The sequence below is a fragment of the Macaca mulatta genome, chromosome 5 (genome assembly GCF_049350105.2).
Source record: "Macaca mulatta isolate MMU2019108-1 chromosome 5, T2T-MMU8v2.0, whole genome shotgun sequence".
NCBI lineage: Eukaryota > Metazoa > Chordata > Mammalia > Primates > Cercopithecidae > Macaca > Macaca mulatta.
Genome location: NC_133410.1, coordinates 50,405,208 through 50,428,106, shown reverse-complemented (window position 1 = coordinate 50,428,106; position 22,899 = coordinate 50,405,208). Strand labels below are relative to the sequence as shown.

General features: G+C 43.3%; 1 protein-coding gene across 1 annotated transcript in view; it reads right to left on the bottom strand.

Moving 5' to 3' along the window:
* HPSE (heparanase) overlaps nucleotides 1-21,483 on the bottom strand; it is a 41,304-nt gene extending 19,821 nt beyond the window's left edge. Inside the window, exons 1-3 of the mRNA XM_001104975.5 lie at nucleotides 20,867-21,483; nucleotides 7,806-7,951; nucleotides 4,919-5,044 (exon numbers count right to left, since the gene is read on the bottom strand). Of these exons, the coding sequence (XP_001104975.3) occupies nucleotides 4,919-5,044; nucleotides 7,806-7,951; nucleotides 20,867-21,099 (505 nt within the window). The 5' untranslated portion in view covers nucleotides 21,100-21,483. The remainder of the gene's footprint in view (nucleotides 1-4,918; nucleotides 5,045-7,805; nucleotides 7,952-20,866) is intronic.
* Between the last annotated feature and the right edge of the window lie 1,416 nt (nucleotides 21,484-22,899).

Below are 22,899 nucleotides of genomic sequence, written 5' to 3'. Positions count from 1 at the left end.
CTATTAGGTTGTGTAGACCTTACAATTTAATAATCAAAACACAAGTATTTTTTGTGGCCTAGGCGTGCTGTAAAAAAATTTTCTGTGATATTAAGGTGCCATAAGTTTGGGAACTCTGTACTCTGCTTTTTAAACCATTAGCTGTTCTATTATCACATTTCAAGAGTGGCAACAATATAATTTTAAGTGTTGTCTTTAAATTGATTATCATATGCATAATACGTCCTTCCAATTTTCATGTATATCTACAGTCGTTTGTTAAAGAGTAATTCATTCCTGAACTTTTGTAGTTAAAAAAAAAAGACCTCCATCTATCTGGCAAACTTTACAACCTTTCTCCTTAAAAGTGGCTTTGTTTTTGTTTTGTTTTTAAGTCTTTGGCCTGAATATATTAACTATTTAGACTGGGCACGATGGCTCACGCCTGTAATCCCAGCACTTTGCGAGGCTGAGGCAGGTGGATCACCTGAGGTCAAGAGTTCCAGACCAGCCTGCCCAATACGGTGAAACCCCATCTCTACTAAAAATACAAAAATTATCTGGGTGTGGTGGCATGCACCTGTAGTCCCAGCTACTTGGGAGGCTGAGACAGAATTGCTCGAACTCGGGAGGCAGAGGTTGCAGTGAGCTGAGATTACACCACTGCACTGTAGCCTGGGTGATGAAGCAAGACTCCATCTCAAAAAAAAAAAAAAAAAAAAAAAAAAATTAACTATTTACTATTAGCTATAAAGACCACTAGGCAGAAACAACTCTTGCAAGCTGCTTTAGGTGTTTTGATATTTGCTGTGTCACCCACTTCCATAATCTGCTGCCTACCATCAAGGAATGACAGACATTTGGGTTTGAAAAGCTCCCTAGAGTCCTGTGACCCAGAATTCTACTGGATCTTAGAGCCACAGTTTCGGGCAGTATGGAGGCTTTGGGATCACCAGCCTGTGCTTAATCTCCACCCTCATTTTTCTAGGGGGAAACTGAGATTCCAAACAAGGTAAGTCTTTGCCCAATATCACACAGCCATTTGGTGGCAGTACCATTACTAGAGCCTGTTACAAGGGGTGAGTGACCTGCTTTAGTTACATATTATAGGCTTTTGTATTTCAAAATCATGTTGTAGAAAGTGCCCTGGATCAGGAATCATAAGACTTGAGCTCCAGGCATAGCTCTCCCACTTACAGACTATAATATGATCGCGGGTAATATCTTTACCCGACAGGAACCTCAGCTATGGATCTACAGTCCCGGGACAAGCACCATCACATGCCTACCTGTAAAACCAAGGTTGAAATGAGACATGTGAAAACTGGCTGTAAATCACAAAAATCCCTTACAGTTAAATAGCACTTTGTACTAGCCCTGTACAAAGATTATAGCGTTTTCAAAAAACCTGGAATGCTTGCACTCATACTTTACCCTTCCTCCATTTCTTCATTCTTCCAAATGTGCTTGGAGTTTACATAGCTTGAAATTCTATTATACAACCCCTATAACATAATAAACTGTAACATCTCCTGGAATAGAGGCTATTGATGACTGCGTTCAAATCCATTCTTTTTTTCTTTCCTTTTCTTTTCTTTTTTCTTTTTCTTTTTTTTTTCGAGACAGAGTCTCGTTCTGTCACCCAGGCTGGAGTGCAATGGTGTGATCTCGGCTCACTGCAACCTCTGCCTCCCGATTTTCCTTGCCTCCACCTCTGGAGTAGCTGGGACTACAGGTGGATGCCACCAAGCCTGGCTGGTTTTTGTATTTTTAGTAGAGACGAGGTTTCACTGTGTTGGCCAGGCTGGTCTTGAACTCCTGACTTCAAGTGATCCACCCGCCTCGGCCTCCCAAAGTGCTGGGATTACAGGCATGAGTCACCATGTCTGGCCACATCTACTCTGAAGAAAAAAAAAAAGCGCCACCTAGCCTACTCCTTCCCCAAAATAGGAAGAACAATTTAAAAACTTATAATTCATTATCTTATTCCCAACACTTTTCCAAACTCTCATCTCTTACTGTATAAAAAGTGGAGAGATCCTTGGAATGAAGATAAGCAAGATGAGACATTGAAAAAAAATGGCAGACTCTTTCCCTTGGACTGTACCATGTAAGTCTATGTCAGCATCCAGTGTAAGCCTGGGTGTAGGCAATAGAAGAATGGGGTGATGAGGGGAACAGGTGGAGAAGAAGAACTACAAAGAGTTAGCTCACTCAGGATGATTACTTTAATAAGGGAGTCATCCTTTCTGCAGTCACATCCAGCATTACATCTGTAACATTGCTTCCTTTTCCTGCTCAAACAGGTTTAAGATGTGAGTCTATATTCTCATGACAAATGTTTTTGTCATCTTCTACTTAAGTGGAACACACCATTCAAGAGGACCTGTGTTAGAAAACGTACCTATATATTCTGGGACACTTGTTTTTTTGTTTTGTTTTTTGCTTTTTTGTTTTGTATTGTTTTTGTTTGTTTTTTGTTTTTGTTTTTCTGAGACAGAGTCTCACTCTGTCGCCCAGGCTGGAGTGCAGTGGCACAATCTAAGCTCACTGCAACCTCTGCCTCCCGGATTCAAGTGATTCTCCTGCCTCAGCCTCCTGAGTAGCTGGGATTATGGGCACCCAACACCATGCCTGGCTAATTTTTGTATATTTAGTAGAGCCGAGGTTTCACCATGTTGGCCAGGCTGCTCTCGAACTCCTGACCTCAGGTGATCCACCCGCCTCAGCTTCCCAAAGTGTTGGGATTACAGGCATGAGCCACTGCACCCAGTCTGGGACACCTGTTTTAAGGGTGCAGGCCACTAGCTAAGCAATGAGCATGTCCTTATCTCTGCAGCCTTTTGCTACCTCTTCCTTTGTGGTATGTCCCCATGTCACTCAGCCATTACCAACCTCAGCCACAGGTTCACAACAATGTGTGGAATCTCCTATTGGCTTCTAAAATATTTGTCACTACAATGAGTAGATGCCCAAACTAAACACAGATTTCTGTTTCCATGATGTGCCCATGAAAACTGAAAATTTCAAGCCGGAAATCAAATGTTTACAAATACAAATAAAATTCTGTATTTTTTGTCTATTTTAGCATTGCCAACAGGGTAGTCAGACTTACATTAACTAACCCAGTTGCATAGTTAGCAAAGGAAGGCATTTCCCCTGGTGTAGGAACTATGAAAGCCAAGTCTTGGAGTTGGAAACTTACCATTTTGGTAACAGAAGGATCGTGTGAAGTAGCAAAACTGTCTTAGAAATTTAAGATAAATTGGTATAATGTTTAATATGACCCCCCAAGACTTACCTATATCTTCTGGGACATGTATTTTAAGAGCAAATCCATTAATTACCTAATACAACCGGGTCTTCTCCTAGCAGAGCTATAATGATTTATTACAAATGTGACCTTACTTCTGTGGTTCTGTGGTACATGTCATTCCTTTAATGGGATCTGAAATGGCCCTGCCTTATGCCAAACTCCATTCAATAATTAATTATACTTAGTAAAGTGTCACAGTAGATCCCCCTCTTAAAAATGCAAAAAAAAAAAAAAAGTTTTTTTAGAGGACAACATTAGCTATTAGCATATGAGCTATTTTCTGATTTCTTATGGATCACCTTTTTTTCTGTACCATATACATAAAAATGTATATAAATTTGAAATCTGATACATTGAACTCCAGGTAGTACATAGCAAAATCTTACAAGGATAATTTATTATCTTTGTAAGTATATAAATATACTAAAGTATAATTATTATTATACTTGAATAATGTTAACTAACCAAAACAAGTACAGAAACTACAAGAAAATTTATTTTCAAAAGTCAAAAGAACAGTTTAAAGTATCTGAGCAGGTTATTTCTTTAACTGAGATATGGGGCAACATCATTCCTTAGTTGGGTATAAACATGAACCTTCAGATAAAAATATATTTCATAGTTAAAAAAGGACTGTGGCCAGGTGCGGTGGCTAATGCCTGTAATCCCAGCACTTTGGGCGGCCAAGGTGGGTAGATCACCTGAGGTCAAGAGTTCAAGACCAGCCTGGAGTCTGGCCAATATGGTGAAACCCTGTCTCTACTAAAAAATAGAAAAAATTAGCCTGTCATGGTGGCAGGCACCTGTAATCTCAGCTATTCAATAATCAATAATATGATCGGGGGTAATATCTTTACCCTACAGGAACTGAATAATCAAATATTCTTCATAATGAATAGGAGGCTAAGGCAGGAGAATCTCTTGAACCCGGGAGTCAGAGGTTGCAGTAAGCCAAGATTGCACCATTGCACTCCAGGCTGGGCAACAAGAGCGAGATTCTGTCCCCCCAAAAAAAAAAAAAAATAAGGATTGCTTGTTTCACTTGCTTTAAAGCCCCATGTGACAATGTCATCCTAATTTGAAGACTGGAAGACTGTTTTAGTGACTGAAAATACACTAATGGGTAGCTGAGCTAGCTCTGTGTTTGCAGAAGCCACAGAGGAAACAAAAAGAGAATGTTGCTTGGTGGCCAAGGCTGTCTGGAGTGACTCAGGGCCCTCCTGCCTAATGCTCTAAACCAATGCATAGTGGAGGTTATTTCTGGGAGGGAGGCGGACAGCAAGGTATGAATGATGTTCACATTTTGCCCTTTATATGTCTGTATTTGAATTTTACATAAGGAATATATTCATGTTTTCCTTGACTGCCTCGTTTTTTAGAGCAGTGAAGGTCATTGTTAGATCATGAATGATTGATTTATCTTTCACTCTGTGGCTACTAGGCAATGTCAGATGAAGAAAAAAAACAAAATAAGTTTTGAGTTCAGGATTTCCTGTTTGGGAAATGCTTCAGTATTTTCAGCTTTATACAACTAGTGTAGGACTTGCTAGATCGGTGTCCGAGTCCAATCTATTCAAATATCTTTGGGGCTGGAACACCTCTAGGGTGCCTTTCATTTCTTACTCGAGTAGGTGCTGTTCTTGAACTTTTTCTGGTAGTGTTCTCGGAGTAGCACTTGCTCCTGGTAGGGCCATTCCGACCGTAACTTCTCCTCCACATCAGGAGGGATGGATCCAGATTTGCAAATATCTGCAAGTGGGAGAGATCATTTAGAGGATCTGTTTTCACAGTGAGCAGGCTGAAATCCCATGTGTTTATTTAGTTTGCTATTTATGTGACTAAAGCAGGATAATTAAGTTCTGGTTATGAGGTAGGAGAGCAGAGAAAAGATATATTCTGTAACATGTGTCAAATTTGCCGGCTCATGAATCACCACAAAGAAAACAACCAAAGGCAGGTTTCCTACAAAATATTGAACACACACTGAACATGGATATGTTGGACATAGCTCCAAGTTATTTAACAATTCAGAGGGTTCCTCAGAAGCTTAAAATTACTGGCCGGGCGCAGTGGCTCACACCTATAATCCCAGCACTTTGGGAGGCTGAGATGGGTGAATCACTTGAGGTCATGATTTCGAGACCAGCCGGCCAAATGGTGAAACCTCGTCTCTACTAAAATACAGCTACTCGGGAGGCTGAGGCAGGGGAATCGCTTGAACCCAGGCGGCAGAGATTGCGGTGAGCCAAGATCGCGTCACTGCACTCCAGCCTGGGTGACACTGGACGACAAAGCGAGACTCTGTCTAAAAAAATTTAAAAAGCTTGACATTACCAGAGAACTCTAATAGACAACACAGTGCAGTTCTCTTCAGGTTCACATTCAAAATCCATAGCAATTTGTTTTACATGGACTGTATCTGCAGTGTGGTGATTTCCTCTTGCCATCATGGGAGGTAGGATGGGTGGGAACCATTGACGTTTTTTCCCTTTGAATTTGGTACCATCAAAACTTCCGGGACCACAACATGTGCACTTGAAAAAAATCCACCCTGGCCAGGCACAGTGGCTCACGCCTGTAATTCCAGCACTTTGGGAGGCCGAGGTGGATGGATAGCTTGAGCTCAGGAATTCGAGACTAGCCTGGAAAACATAGTAAAACCCTGTCTCTACTAAAAATACAAAAAATTAGCTGGGTGTGGTGGTGTGTGCCTGTGGTCCCAGCTACTGGGGAGACTGAGGTGGGAGGATGGCGTGAGCCTGGGAGGCAGAGGCTGCAGTGAGCCAAGATCCCACCATTGCACTCCAGCCTGGGCGACAGAGCCAGACCCTGTCTCAAAAAAAGAAAGAAAAAAGAAAAATCCACCCCTTCCTGTCAGGCAGATCATTTCTTTATCACAAGACAGCAGGGTCGCCGGGTGCTGGCTGCCAGGGCCGGCTGACTGACCGATGACTTCCTTTCTGGAAAGCTGCACACTGACTTGCTGGTGGCTGATGCCTCATCCATCCCTGGGCTCACAGAGGATGTTTCAGAGGAATTGGATAACCCCAGTTTCCCCCACCAACCATCCTCCTAGACACAGGATGAAGACAACTGATGAGCAAAGAACAGTTTCCTGTCTAAACGTATGAGATCTTGGGGACACACATGGCTGGTGGGAAAGGGTCAAGTCTAAACAGAAACTAGGTTAGGTATGGTGGCTATGCCTATAATCCCAACACTTTGGGAGGCCAAGGCAGGAGGATCACTTGAGTGCAGGAGTTTGAGATCAGCCTGGATCACATAGAAAGACTGTCTCTACAAAAAATTAAAAAACTAGTCAGGTGTGGTGGCATGCACCTGTGGTCCCAGCTACTCAGGAGGCTGAGGTGGGAAGACTGCTTCAGCCCAAGAGGTCAAGGCTGCAGTAAGCCATGATTGTGCCACTATACTCCAGCCCGGGGAACAGAGTGGGACTCTGTCGAAGAAAACCACCCCCAAAACAAAACACAAACTCATAAACATTCCAACCTGGTATTCAAGGAGAACCCATCTGTCTTTTTTCTATTTTCTCTAATTACTATTATGTCAATTTAGCCCCAAATACCTATGAATTGCTCTAAATACTTCGTAACTGGAGAAAATAAACAGAAGGAAAAGATATAATATATGAAATACTCAAATATTCCTCATAATGAATATATACATTATATACATGTTATTATAATTCAGTGGTGTATACAATATTTTCAGTATCTTTTTTCTTTTTAAATTATTGAAAAATAGAGACAGGGTCTCTCTATGTTTCCCAGGCTGGTCTTGAACTCCTGGGCTCAAGTGATCCTCCTGCCTCAGCCTCCCAAAGTGTTTGGATTACAGGTGTGAGCCACTGCGCCCATCCTAGTAATTGTTAAGATATGATTTAACTACCATTTGATGTCTGATAGCACTTCTGAAAGACAGGACAAATTTTCATGGCTCCCTAGGGCAGGTTTCTCAGGTGAAGGCCACAGACTTTCAATATCAGAATCCCCTGACAAACTTGCTCAAATCAGAATCTAACGTTGGAGCCCAGAAGTCCAAATATTTAAACTCACCCAGGTGATCATGGATCTCTTTCACCCACATTCTATTTTTAGAATAAATATCCTTCAATCTATCATTGTATCTTCAGCTAGAAATACTCTCTTTAGTTTGATGCGATTCTACCCACTTGCTCTCTCCAAGCAGCTCTGTCCTTCAGCTACAATCACTGTTCTATTAATATTTACAGTACGATGAGCTCTCAGTTATATCCAGGACATCTTTTTTTTTTTTTGTGAGGTCTCACACTGAACATGACAAACATCATGCTGAGGAAACCTGCCCACTGCCTCCTCCTTTTGTTCAGGTTCCTCCAAAGGTCAGATGAGGGGAGAGGAAGTTAATCTCTTATTAATTGTTAGGTGTGAGAAATAACAGTTTTCTCAAAGCATTCTCATGACAGACTGACGTTAATTAAAATATAGAGTTAATCCTTAAAAATTTTCACCCTGGTTGACTTGAGATTGCCAGTAACTTCTCTCTTCAAAGGTTGATTCCTTCTTGGGATCGAAAATTAGGAAGTCTGTCTTGGTGCCACCAAACCTCAGGTACGCAGGGGACAAGCCTCTGGCCAAGGTACGAAGCTTTGGAGAACTGTTAGGAAGACAAGCAAGAAAGTATAACTATTTTTTCCAAGACTATCTAGTCAAACATTCTTACTTCCTTCTTTCCTGGTGGACCTATTTCTTAACATTTGTCTGTGGAAGACTTAGAGGAGGAAATCATATTGTTTCGTTTTCGAGACAGAATCTTGCTCTGTTGTCCAGGCTGGAGTGCAGTGGCATGATCTCAGCTCACTGCAACCTCTGCTTGCTGGGTTCAAGCAATTCTTGTGCTTCTGCCTCCTGGGTAGCTGAGATTACAGACAGTATTGTTTAATTTTTATTTTTTTTCTTATTGGGCATGATAGAAAGGGAATCATTGTTTAAAACAGGAAGCATCTCAATCTGAATCTAATTGAAAGACTGATGGTCTAGGCACCTGAGGGCAACTTTCAGCTGTAATTCTGGCAAGAGCTTTTGTGTGTGTGTGTGTGTGTGTGTGCGTGTGTGTGTTTGTGTGTGTGTGTGTGTAGGGATGGGGTCATGCTTTGTTGCCCAGGCTGGTCTCGAACTCCTGGCTTCAAGTAATGCTTCTGTCACAGCCTCCCAAAATGCTGAGATTACTGGCATGAGCCACTGTACCCAGCCAGGAGCTTATGCTTTAACTTGACAAGTAGGATAGTGTTCAACACTTTAAAAAACTCATAGCCTTTTATGATTGATGGGACAGAGTGGAAACTAAGGGAAAGACAGCTCTGTGTCTGTCTGAAAAACAGATTGTCTGAAACTATGGAACAGTAAAAAGATCAGCGGTTACCACGAAATGGGGGTGGAAATGCAGAGAGGGAGGGATGAATAAGTGGAGAACAGGGGATTTGTAGGGCACTGAAAATACTCTGTATGTTACTATAATGGTGGATACATGTCATTATACATTGCTGAAACCCATAGAATGTACACCAACAGTGAACCCTGCTGTGGACTATGGACTTTGGGTAATAATGATGTGTCAGTGTAGGTTCATCAACTAGAACAAACACCTCTCTGGTGGCAATTTTGATAATGAGGGAGGCTACGCATGTGTGTGGGCAGGGGGTTTATGGGAAATCTCTGTCCTTCCATTCAATTTTGCTGTGAACCTAAAACTGCTCTAAAAAACAAAGTCTATTTAAAACACACACACGACTTGGTGCAAGACTTTTTAAAAAGTCTTCAAACACCTGTGTTTCCAGAGAAGTTTATAAATGACTTAGGATCTCTTCTCCTCTCCTTAACTCCCACCTCCCTTCACCATTCCCCACCAAGGAAAATCATTATTATGTATTTAAGTCAAATGACTTAAAATTATATAGGATTCTAATTTCCATCATTGACACCTCTAATTTGAGCAATTCTAAATGCATATTCTGTCAAACCAAAAATGCTCCGAATAGGTGCCTATTATGTGCTTAGAATGGTACCAAATGCTAGAAAATGGAATTAGAATGATCTATAATCCCCTCCCTCAAAAAGATGAGAATGTTCATAAATATTTATATGAGCAAAACTAAGAGAACAGAAGACCTGGGTAAGAGAAACACCTGTCATACATTTCTGAAGTATCAAACATGCAAGGCTGGCCACACTGCTTCCTGGAATGTTCTGAAAACATATTAAACCAATGCTAGTAACTCTTGGAATGGCCTAATTAGTTTGTCTACATGTAGGTTTATTTCAAGTCAGGAAATTATTCTTGGAGCACTAATTGCCAATACTTCTTCTTCTTCTTCTTTTTTTTTTTTTTTTTTTTTTTTTGAGACAAGGTTTCATTCCCATTGCCCAGGCTGGAGTACAATGGCATGATCTCAGCCCGTTGCAACCTCCACCTCCTGCGCTCTAGCAATTTGCTCACCTCACCCTCCCAAAGTGTTGGGATTATAGGCATAAGCCACCACGCCTGGCCAAATTGCCAGCACCTCTTAATATCTTAGGAATTAAAGATCTGATCTAAAATTTAAAATTTTAAGATGTGCTCATGCTTAATTAAATATGCTATGTAAGAATTTCAAAGTATTTCTTTATGCTTAGGAAATAAACCAAATGATAGAAATTGAACAAAATGTAAGTCTCTTGTGGTAAAACTTCAGTGATTCCTCCTTACCATATTTTTGTTTGTAACTTGTGAGTCCCTAAAAATACAGTGGGCTCTGGCACTAGGAACCTCAGAATAAAGTGAGATTTTAAAATGTTGTCAACCCGAATTCACCCTGACTGAAATACCTGACAGCCCCAAAGAGCTCTAGGAAGGATGGCATCTGCCATAGGATCCTCAAAACCACGGCTAAATAAATGGAAATGCTGATCTAAGGTAAGGAAGAAGTAGCTATTTTCAGTTTGGTATGAACCCAAATAAAAATAAACTGTAGGGAGGGGAAAACAGAGGATGCACTACTGTTTAATGACTACAGAGTTTCAGTCTGGGAAGATGAAAAAGTTCTGAGATAGATAGTGGTGGTATTGGCACAACAATGTGAGTGTGGTGAATGCACCACACTGCACACCTTAAAATGGTTAAAATGGCAAGTTTTTATGTTTTGTGTATTTTGCCACAATAAAATAAATAGTACTTGTAGTGTAATTTTAACAATAAAAGAATATATATTTATATACGAGAGAAGTATGCCTGGATGATAGCAATGATCATTATGTGGTGAGCTAGATAGTAGACTTTTTCATTGCTTTCCTGTATTTCACAAGTGTTCCATAACAAGCATGTGATATTTTAAATTATACAAGTTGGTGTGTGTGTGTGTTGGTTTTTTTTTTTTTTTTTAGACAGGGTCTCACTCTATTGCCCCAGGCTGGAGTGCAATGGCATGATCTCGGCTCACTGTCACCTCTGCCTCCTGGGTTCAAGTGATTCTCTTGCCTCAGCCTCCCTAGTAGCTGGGACTACAGGCACCCACCACCATGCCTAGCTAATTTTTGTATTTTTAGTAGAGATGAGGTTTCACCATGTTGGCCAGGCTGGTCTTGAACTCCTGACCTCAGATGATTCACCCGCCTTGGCCTCCCAAAGTGCTGGGATTACAAGAATGGGCCACCGCACCTGGCCTTTGTGTCTGTTTTAATAGGTGAAAAAAACAAGATTTTAAGGAGATAAAGCCATCTGTTAATTTATTCAACAAATATTTGTTGCGGGCCGACTCCGCCAGGCATTATGCTAGTTGCTGGAGATGAATGGTGAACCAGGCAGAGATAGCGACTGTTCTCATACAATTTATAGTTTAGTGATAGATACGAACAAGTAAATAGGCAATTCTTAAAAAATGCTATGGAAACATTTAGAGGGGCTCCTAATCTAGACTTTGGGCTGAGGGTAGGAGGTTGGTTAGCGAAGGTTTTTCAGGGGAAATGGTTTCACTGCTAGACATTCAAAAAGAATAAACCTTATCTAGATTAAAGAGAGTGGGGTAGGATTGAAGAAAGCAATCCAGGTGAAGGGAAAAGTCTGTGCAAAGACCAGAGATAGAAGAGAAGCTGGCACCACTGATGAGCAGAAGGGTGTGGCTGGTGCCTAGAGATGGGGGGCAGAGAGGCTGGGAGAGAACAGAATGGAGAGGCAAATAGGGCCACATCATGGAGAGCCCCGTAAGCCACAAGTCCAGGAGTGCCAACTTCATATGAGGGCAACGGGGAGCCATGGAAGGATCTGAAGCAGTTGGAGTGACCTCACCAGACCTATTTTAGAAAGGAATCACAGGCTGCAGTACAAATAACTGAAAAGAAGGAGCAAGACTCTGGTCATGGTAATGTAGACAAAATGTGATGGACTGAGGTAAGGTGACAGCTCAGAGATGGGGAGAGATGGATCAATTCAAGACACACTTAGAAGTAGAAATAATAGATTTGGGTTTTTAAAATAATTTTTTTTTTTTTTTTTTTTTTGAGACGGAGTCTTGCTCTGTGCCCCAGGCTGGAGTGCAGTAGCGCGATCTCGGCTCACTGCAAGCTCCGCCTCCCGGGTTCACGCCATTCTCCTGCCTCAGCCTCCCGAGTAGCTGGGACTACAGGTGTCCGCCACCTCGCCCGGCTAATTTTCTTGTATTTTTAGTAGAGACGGGGTTTCACCGTGTTAGCCAGGATGGTCTCGATCTCCTGACCTCGTGATCCGCCCGTCTCGGCCTCCCAAAGTGCTGGGATTACAGGCTTGAGCCACCGCGCCCGGCTTAAAATAATTTTTAAAAAATGAGACAAGTTTCACCTTGTTGGCCAGGCTAGTCTTGAACTCCTGGCCTCAAATGATCCACCTGCTTCGGCCTCCCAAAGTGCTGGGATTACAGGCATGAGCTACTGTACCCGGCCTAGATTTGATTATTAATTGGATGTTGAGGAGGAGTCAAGGATTACTTCTGGGAAGCACCTTGGAAGATGGTAATATCATTTGCTGGATGAGGAATAGGTGATAGATTGAAGATGGGGAGGAACAGGGAGCAGAAAGGGCGCTAAGTTTTGTAGAATTTGAGATACCAATGGAACACCAAAAAACATATTTCCATCCATCAGGTGCTTGGCCCTGTGTGCCTGGAACTCAGGAGACACATATAGGCTGGGAATATAGACAGGCAAGTCCCGTAGAAATACCAGGGACTGGCAACCCCTAGCTCACAGGTCGCAAGGCATGGCCCTAAAACCAAGATGAGGAACTTCCTCAGAGAGAACCACTCCAGGCTGGCCCCATTCCACTGCCTTCCATCAGGCACTGATTCTGTTCCTTGGCATTTTGATTGGGTTTGATGATAGAGGAACCTCATTTAGATTCCTCTAGCTGTATTTGTAAGCAGTCGCGGCTGGGCAAGAGATGGGGAAGTGGGAGGAAATGAGCATCTGGAAAAGGAGCTGTGGCATCACATGACGGGCATCTGTGCGTGACCTGGGTCATGGCCTGGTCCTTAGAGGTACAAACTGTACCACCTTGGTTCACTCTCCATCACACTGCCCTGCCTTCATTTTCTTCATAGCATTTGTCGCTCTCTGAAATCAGCTTCCTTGTTCACTTCCTTGGCTTACTCTCTACTGCAGCCCCCATCTCTGCTGCAAGCTCCCTGAGAGCAGGGACCTGACTGACTTATGAGAATCCACCCAATACCTAGATAAGTACTTGGCACACCACTGGTGTTGAAGAAATACTTCAGTGAATGAATGAGCAAGGCCCGCCTGATGTAAGTGTAAGTCGGGGCCAGACGAAGACTGTTTCCTGAACAAAATGAAAACTCAATGCTATCTGGGTTTACCACTTGGACACTACCAAGTAAAAGAAATCACGTTTCAAAGTTTTGGTATTAAGGACCTTTCTGTTTATCTCTTTTGCAATGAAATATTTTCTTGTTTTGAGAAAATAATATTGATGCCCTCTGACAAAAACTAGATTTAATATGGCTGCAAAATATGCCACAAAACTAAAATTGATCAAAGGTACAGTATCTCAATCATACACAAGAAAAATAAAGGAAAAATGATCCCACCACCAGAGTGACGTGGAAATAACAGAGGAACGCATGAAAGAAGCTGCAGCTGTTCTATTTCTAGAGCAGTTTGTTAAGGAAAAAAAAAAAGGGGGGGCCTGCAGGTGTTTTTATTTTACCTTTTGTACAAAAATAAGTTACTTCTCTCTGACACGAAAGCAGAGGTGTGCTCGAGTCGGCTGTACCACGTTGTCGGCCTGTGAAAGCCAAATGTTAAATCTGGAGAAATTTTGTGAGCCTGTTGTTAAACCGTTGGCAGTTTGGAACCGGCTGTGGAGGGAGTATTTACACTACAGAAATCAGCAAAACCCATCAACCAGTCTCCCCTTCTCCCAGAGAGCCAGTTGTTAAATAGTTTCCAGCATAGCCCTGCATGACCAGTAATTTAAGTAATTTCCGGAAGTGGGTGAGACCACCCGGGGAATACGTGAAGTGAAAAAAAGGCGTAGGTCAGAAGTCTGAGGAACACTAATGTTTAAGACAAGCTAGAGAGAGAGATGGAGAGGAATTGTTAGAGAACACTCCCCTCCTAGAAAGGCGACAGACCTAAAGAGGTGAGAAAGTGCTTCCATTGTCAACCTTGCCAAATGCCTCCAAGAGACTGTACTAGTTTGTTAGGGCCGCAGTGGCAGAGTTACTGTAAACTAATTGGTTCGAACAACAGAAATGTATTGTCTTACAGTTCTGAAAAGCCAAAAAGTTGAAATGAAGGCAGTGGCAGGGCCATACTCCCTCTGAAGGCACAAGAAAGGATTTGTTCCAGGTCTTTCTCCTAAGTTCCCATAGCTTTTTGACTCCAACTCTGTAACTCCTGTCATCACATGGTATTCTCCCTATGTGTGTGTATGTCTCCAAATTTCTTGTTATAAGGACATCAGTCATATTAGAAGAGGAGTCCACCACATTCCAGTATGACCTCATCCTAACTAATAACATCTGCAATGACCCTATTCCCAAATAAAGTCACATTCTGAGGTACTGGGGGTTAGGACTTCTAATATGGATTTTGGGTGACCTCATTCAACCCATAACAAAGACCAAATAAGATAAAGTATTTATTAGGTTTCCCAACACAGGAAGGCCATTGATGATGTCGGAGAGATTGATTTTAGTGACATAACAATGGTGGCATCATGCGGGCGGAACAGCAAGAACTGGCTGCCCAGGGGAGGGCAGAAACGGGGTGGTTTCTGCAGAGACAGTGCGCGAGGAGGTGATTGAGATGGGAAAGGCTTGGGGATGCTTCTATGCTGCGAGGAAGATGCCAGTAAAAAGGGAGGGGTTGAAGATACACGAGAGGGAAGAGGTGACTGACAGAGCAAAGTCCTTGGGGGTTGGGGAGGGGACGGGATTCAGAGCAGAACTGGAAGAAGCGGACTGAGATCAGAGAAAGGAGGAAAGCTGGACTTAGGCATGACATGTCTGCAGATTTGATGACAGGAGGAAAAGGAAAAGGAAGTAATTGCTCATTTTCTTTGGGAAGCAGAAGTATGGTGATGTGCTAAGAATGATAAGGTGAAGGTGGAGTCAGAGATTTTTTTAAAAGTAGACAATGCGAAAGGCAGAGAAATGGAGAGTTAAGGGTAACACTAAGGGCCAGGGAAGTCTGGAAGCTAAAAAAATGTTTGGTGCAACGTCAGTCTATGTGGCTGGGAAACTGTCCACTCCCCCAGAGCTCACTAGCCCAGCTATACAGGTTGGCCACTGAGACTGGAAATGAGGCATTAAAATGGCTTATTAATATGCATTAAAATTAATAAGTAATATATTTCAATTTCCACATTTTTGGGCCACCCTGTAGATTCCAAAGAGAGAAAATATGCTTGGACTAAATCAGGTTTAGGATTTTAGGATTTTAGCTGGAAGAACAATGGAACAGGGATTTGGGGTTATTATCACAAAAGTGGTTCACGTGATAAATTAAGAAGCTCAAATCAGATATGGAAGAAGTAGAGACAGGAGGAAGCTGTTCAGTGGAGGTATTTAAAAATTGTTATGATGGGTGCTACGGAGTAGAGGAGCTGTGGTCTGGCTCTCAGAAAAAAAGGTGCCCTGCTTTTTAGTATTTGCCAGTTTCCATGGTAAATATTCTCACCAGTGCAAATCACTGTCTGATTTGCAGATACCCACAGGATGTCACTGAATACAGAGTTGAGAGGAAACGCATACATTTCATGAGCTGGACAAGCTGGTTCTGTTACAACTTGAGTGTAACATTATCTGTTACAACATATAAAAAAATGTGAGAGTGAAGAAACTGAGACAGTTTATCTAGGTGACTTGAAGTCATCTAGGATGATGGTGAGACTTAGAAGTGGAGAGGAAACTGTGAGATCAGTGCCAGTCTTCAGTTAATAAGGGGGAGTAAGTAAGAGGAGGACAGAGTGCCGTGAGCAGGAGCACTGGATGAGAGCCGGATGTGGAGATGAGGAACCACACACTGCATCATGGCATCATCCGTAATGCTCATCAGCCTAGTCTGTACTGAGTGTGTAGGGAACTGACCTGCCTTCTTTCACTTAATTTCAAAACAACCCAATGAAGCAAGTGGCATTATTATCGTCATTTTACAAACAAGGAATCTGAACAAAAGGAGGTAATTTGCCCAAGGTAACAAATCAAAAGAGATTTGAACTACAGCAGTGTGGAGTTCAAACTAGTGGGCTGTCATCCAGAAGCCGGACTGGAGAACGGGAAAAGAACTGGACTATGGGAGAATGTGCAGCCACTACTCAAAAGGGCTACAGGGAAGACGGTGTCTTCAGAGAAGAACCAAGCTGTAGCTTGGACAAGGAGGTACAGGAGATATTCTGTGAGGAGGACAGAGCAGGGTTACCCCGCAAAGGGCTCCAGGGCACAGTGGATAGGGTTAGTGGGGAAGGGATGATAAGAGCTCAATCAGAGGGACAGCACTTCCCAGGAGTTAGGAGACATGAGGTGTGTGATTGCCCCCAGCCCTTTGTTTCCCTTTGGCCGTGGATATTTCTGCCATCAGTAGGCACATGGGGGGTCTGCGCCTCTTTCCAACACTGGTTATCAAAACATGTGTTTACATTGATAAGTAATTTTCCAAATGGGAAAAGCAACTCTGTCTACAAAGATGCAAGAATCTAATATTGAAAGTTTTTATCAGTAAATATTTATTGAATTGGCAAAAAGAGATAAACTTTGCTGAAGGAAAATAAGCAAATTGCAATGAAAAGCAAACATGGTTGGTTGCATTATCACTGAGATTGCTGTTCGTACCACTTTTGCTCTGCAGTAGTTAGGATTTCTACCACTAACTCAGCACTATACTTTTTTTTTTTTTTTTTTTTTTTTTTTACCGTGCATTAGTGAACTATGCTTGCATATGTGTCTTAACTGAAATGCAGATCTGTACTGTCCACTACCATAGCACTAACTACATGTGGCTACTGAGTGCTTGAAACATAGTTAATCTGAGGCCAGGTGCAGTGGCTCATGCCTGTAATCCCAAACCTTTGGGAGGCCAAGGTGGGCAGATCACCTGAGGTCAGGAGTTCGAGACTAGCCTGGCCAACATGGTGAAATCTTGTCTCTATTAAAAATACACAATTAATCAGGCGTGGTGGCATACACCTCTAGTCCCAGCTACTTGGGAGACTGAGGCAGGAGAATAACTTGAACCTGGGAGGCAGAGGTTGCGGTGAGCCAAGGTAATGCCATTGTACTCCAGCTTGGGTGACAAGAACAAAACTGTCTTGGAAAAAAAAAAAAGAAATATACTCTGAGAAGTGCGATAAGTAATACATGCCAGATTATGGAGAATTGGTTTGAGGAAAGGAATAATAAATATCTCATTAATATTTTTATATTGATTATATGCTGAGAAAACATTTCGGATATATTGAACTAAATAAAATTATTAAATTAATTTCACTTGTTTCCTTTTACCTTTTTAATATGGCTACTAGAAAATTAAAAATTACATATGACCTGGCATATGAGGCCCACATCATATTATATTTCCATTGGACAGTGTTGATTCAGGGCCAGGCTCTCTTTGGAGTTCTGCACACAGTTGGGCTTAGGAAGTATTTTGATTGGTTTCTTGATTAAGTCCCTCTGGGAAGACAACAAATTGAAAGTTCTATTTTTTAAATTTTAGATTGCTCTATCATTGGTATTTCAGTTTTGTGTGCAGTTGGGCTGTACACAACGTATTTGCCTTCAGGGAGGCTAGAACCACACCATATGACTAAGTTTGCTTAGGCCTCTTTGAAGTACCTTAGATGAAGGGTTGGGCCCTGAAACTGTTACTCTCATGTGAATGCTTCTTTTCATTATATCAATATCTCAATTCCTTTCCAAACAATCTTTTTCTACCATATCCTACTCTCTTTCCTTTAAAAAATATAATCTGCTTTCCCTTTTTATGGGCATTATTATCTCATGTGATCAGAGTCTAGTTTCAAACGGCAGCCAAGTTACTTAATCTCCCTGAGCCTCAATTTCTTCATTTTAAAACGGGATGATAAAATGGGGATGATACAACCTCATAGTGTTGTAGCCAAGACTAAATGGATTAATACCTAGAAGGTGCTTAGAACAGAGCCAGGCAAATGACAAGAACTGAGGAAGTGTCAGCTGTTTGTGTCCTCCTCTCTTTCCTTATTCCTTCAGCTTTCGTCTGCTCAGCTCTTGCCATCCCGCCCACACATCTTCACTTTTGAGGAACTGTAATAAATTAAACAACAGGCGTCTTACTCTCCTCTACTGTGGACCCATACAAAGCTTAGTGTTGTCTTCTGAGATGGCTGGGCTGCTTGGGCCCTGTGCCCCTCCTGGGGAGATGGACCCTCACACTCCGATTTAGAAGCTAGGTCTTAGATGAGGAGAGGGGGTTCCTGCCTCTTTTAGACAGAAGCCAGCCTTGGAGAGAAGCACGTATAGACAAGAATAAACTGTCTTGTAAACCAGAAAGAAAGTTTTATGCATCACACGTTATGCTCTCTTGGTATTTCATTATACTCCAGTGTTTAACAAAAAGGTGCAGAGGAGGGGGGAAAAAGGGTGCTCTGGGAAATGAAGAGATGTATTTAAGAAGAATAAAGGTATCATCCTCACTAAGTTGCAGATTGGAAGTTCTACGTGTTAGAGGGGTGTCAGTCAGTTGCGGGGAGCTTTGACTGCTGGGTGATCAGGCCCAGACCCTGGAAGTCATACTGTATGTTTTTTCTTTAGGACCTGTTACTCCAGAGGTGAACCCACGTCTGTCCTTTCTTGGGGAGAGGTTGGGGAATATGCTGGCTACAGCAGTAGAAGAGGCCTTGGGTCCTCACATTTCGGTAAATGGACATCTACTTCACACACGTTTTCAGTAAACCCGCCCCCTCACCCACCCACCCACTGCCCCACACTCCAGCAAGCTAAGACCAGGGTCCTGAGATCTGGAGCCCTGTGGTTCAGTATTTCTCTGGAGTAATCTTCCTATCCCCCAACTAGTTGCTGCCTAGTATCAGCTTCCTATCCTTAAAAGGAAGAGCAAAAAGTGAGGATTCTTCCCCACCAGAAAATTCTAGTGCCACAAGGGAAAGGAGCGGTTAACTATGATCCAAAGAAAACAGAAAACTGGTGAATGGCTACCAAATGCTCACCATGTCCTAGGAAGAAACAATTCGTTTGAATGTCAAACACTTACTATGGGCCAAACACTGTGAAGCTCTTACCATATCATCAAATCTTCGGGCAATAATCCTTGAGGCAAGCTTGAGAAATTCCATTTTACAGTGGAAGAAATCAAGGTTGGTGTGGCCAAGAGACATGGAAAAACCAAGCCACTCATCTTTGCCAGAGCTGAGAGTCAAGCCAGGACGGTCTGTCCATCTCTTAACCAGTACACTACCCATTAAATTAGCACTGGCAACTATCGTGTGGGCTCAGGGAGGACAGCACCTAGGTATTTAACACAGAGGTGAGATAGTGGTGATCATTCCCTCCATCTGGGCTGGTCAAGATGTGGCCAACTCTGGAGGCTCCCAGGGCCTAAATAAGAGACCAGAAGACCTGGGATTGTCGCTGTAGCTCCCCATCTTGGAGTCATGGATCTTAGTCTCCCAGTCATATGAAATTATAAAATATGAAGAAAAAGGCAAAAATATAGAAGATATCAGGATTATGCAGAAATGAGGAGGGTTGTAGTCCAAGGAATGTTTGAAGGGAAAATGGACTATGATGACCTTTGACCACATCCTCAAGGAATGGATGATTTTTGTGAGAGACAGTCTCACTCTCAGCTCACTGCAGCTTTGACCAGTGGGGCTCAAGCAATTCTCCTGTATCAGCCTCTTGAGTAGCTAGGACTTCAGGCACGCACCACCACATCTGGCTGATTTTTAAATTTTTTGTAGAGATGGGGCTTCGCCACGTTGCCTAGGCTGGTCTTGATCTCCTGGACTCAAGCAATCCTCTTGTCTCAGCCTCCCAAAGTGCTGGCATTACAGGCACCGCACCTAGCTAAGGATTGGATTCTAAATTGAGTTCTAAACTTACCCATATTCCCTAACAGCTATAGGGCAGAAGGCTTGAACCTGCATCAGGTTCCTTCTTTCTCAGGCAAGAACAAAACTTGGAGTTGATAAGGCAGCACCACATTTCGCAGCCCCATTTTGGAGAGACATCTTTTTATTAGGACTTTGTAAGTCACTGAAGTAGTCTCCTAGGTCTCATTTATTGAATATTTAGATTTTTATTCTTGTTCTAGATGCCCTTTGCAGCTGCCAAAAAAAGAAAAAAAAAAAAAAAAGAAAGAAAAGAAAAAGAAAAGAAAAGAAAAGAAAAAGAAATCTCCTAACAGAGTTTAAAAGACAGAAGCCTATGCACAATCTTACTTGTCCTACACTGCACAGCAATTCAAGCATTCACAGGCCTCCAGGTGCACCTGCCCAGTTTCCCTCCTCCTGGCGAGGGAAGTACTGGGGCAAGTGGGCAGTTTCTTTTTTCAAATTTCCACTTATACCTGACCTTAGCTGGTGCTTACTCAATACTTACAGAATGAATGAAACAAAAAGGCTCATTTAGAGTGGGCGCGAAAAATGTGTACACACGGACTTAGTGGAATAGTAGACACTGGAGACTCCAAAAGGTGGGGAGGGTGGGAGAGGGATGAGGGATGAGAAATTGCCTATTAGATACAACGTACACCATTCAGGTGACAGTTACACTAAGAGCCCAGATGTCACCACAATGCAATATACCTATGGAACAGAACTGCACTTGTAACCCCTAAATCTATTTTTTAAATGATACCCCCCAAAAAGAGGTTTGGGGTCAGAGAGTAAGGGAGGGAGAGGGAGAATGAGAGGCGGGAAGTGGGGTGGGGAGAGGCAGGCGGGGAGGTTCCGGTGTGAAGTTGTTTCCGCGCAAAAAGAGAGTGGCTGGCGGGGCAGACATAGGTGTCAGGAGGACAGGAGAGGGTACAGGACCAGGAGGCTGGCGCTTACCCCAGGAAGATGAGGAACCGCGGGTCCGTGGCCAGGTTGGCGTCGATGGTGACCGACAGGAACGAGGGGCTCACCAGGTGCAGCGGCTGCTGGGTGAAGAAGTCCAGGTCCACGACGTCCTGTGCTTGCGCAGGTCCGGCCAGGACGCCCGGGGAGAGGGGAGCCAGCGGCCCCAAGAGCAGCAGCAGCAGCGGTGGCGGCGGCGGCAGCGCAGGCTTCGAGCGCAGCAGCATCTTAGGCTCACCTGGCAGCTCCCCTCCGCCAGCGGCCGCGCAGCGGAGAGTCGAGCACTGGAGCACTGCCTCCCGCGGCGCCCCAGCGCCCTTTTCTCCTTTCCTCCGCCCCGTTACGCCTACTCACCCCTCCCACTGCGCCCTCCATCCCTCCCACTCCTCTTCTGCATCCCTCCCACTGTTCCCAATCCAACCCCGCCCCGCCTGCCCGGCTGTCTCCTACTTCCTTGCTCGTTTTCCCCTCGGTGGCGGTCACGTTCACTTACGAAATCACCCACACCCACTTGAAGGGTGAGGAGATGGCCGGGATCCAAGCGCCCAGGAGGCCTGGGGAGGAGCGCCCGGGGAGCAGCGCTGGGCATTCCCGAGCAGGCTTCCTGACGCACGTGTTCTGCGCGCTCTCGTGGGAACCCAGCGTTTCCCACTTCCAGGTCCCATTCTGGTGGCGCCGGGTCTCCCTCTGACCCTCGAGTAAAACCTCCAATGGAGTATTCATCCCTTCCTCTCCCATCTAGCTTATAAACGCTTGTCACTTGAGCCAGCCAAAATCTGATTGTCCTCTGGCCAGGCAGTTTCTTAGGTATTTTACTTTTGCTTGAAAAAATCTGGCCTCAGCATACGCTAAACTGCTGCTAGAAAGAGATCAACCACCCAAAATTCCTTATCAACTTCTCATGAAGACAATATTTAGCAATCTTAAACTGTTAATTGCTCCAATGTCTGGAACTCAGGACCTGAAGCCCCCAAACAAAATGTGGAATATGGACTGCCCCTGAATTTGGAAACTTTGACAAATTTCTCCTCTGCACATTTATCTTTCGCTGTTGGTCAGACTTTTCTTCAACTTTCTCTTGACGCTTACAATGATGTATAATCATAGCAAGCATTGCACACTTAATGCCTACTGTATGCCTGATACAGGTGCTTTACTTGTGTTCTCTCCCCTTCTCACAACCCTGCCAAGGTTCATACTGTCCTTGTTTTACACCTGCGGACCCAAGCTCTGAGACAATAACTGGGTGAAGTGTCAGAATCGGGATGTGAATGCAGTTACAAAACCCAAAACCTAGAGCAGACGGCAGTGTGTCTCAGGTGAAATGTACCTTCCCTCAAGGAAGCTTTCTCTCAATCCCCAGGTGGCTGAAGTCCCCATGGCACACTGTCATAGCATCCTCAATTTGTTACACTCAATTTGTTAGACACTCTCGTAGCAACCTCAATTTGTTAGTATTGTGATGTTGCTCAACATAGGCTTCATCTACTAGATTATACGCTCCACGAAAACAGAGATTAAGTTTGTCTTATACACTGTGCTAGCCACAGCTCAGGCATGTGACCATGCTTGGTGCTTAGTAAGAGTCTAATAAATATTGGTTGAGTAAGCAAATAACACCAAAACCCTTAGATTTTTCCACTGGAGATTGTACCACCAATAAAGCAACAAATAAAAATTGATTATTTTGAAAATTTGCATAGATCAGGCCAGGCATGGCATGTGATGCCAGTGATGCCATCATGCCTGTGATGCCAGCATTTTGGGAGGCCAAGGTGGGAGGATTGCTTGAGCCCAGGAATTCAAGACCAGCCTGGGCAACATGATGAAACCCCATCTCTACAAAAAATACAAAAAATTAGCCGGACATGGTGGGCCGTGCCTGTATTCCCAGCTACTTGGGAGGCTGAGGTGGGAGGTTTATTTGAGCCTGGGAGGTGGAGGTTGCAGTGATCCTTAATCATACCACTGCACTCCAGCCTGGGTGACAAAATGAGCCACTCTCTTCAGATAATAATAATTATCAT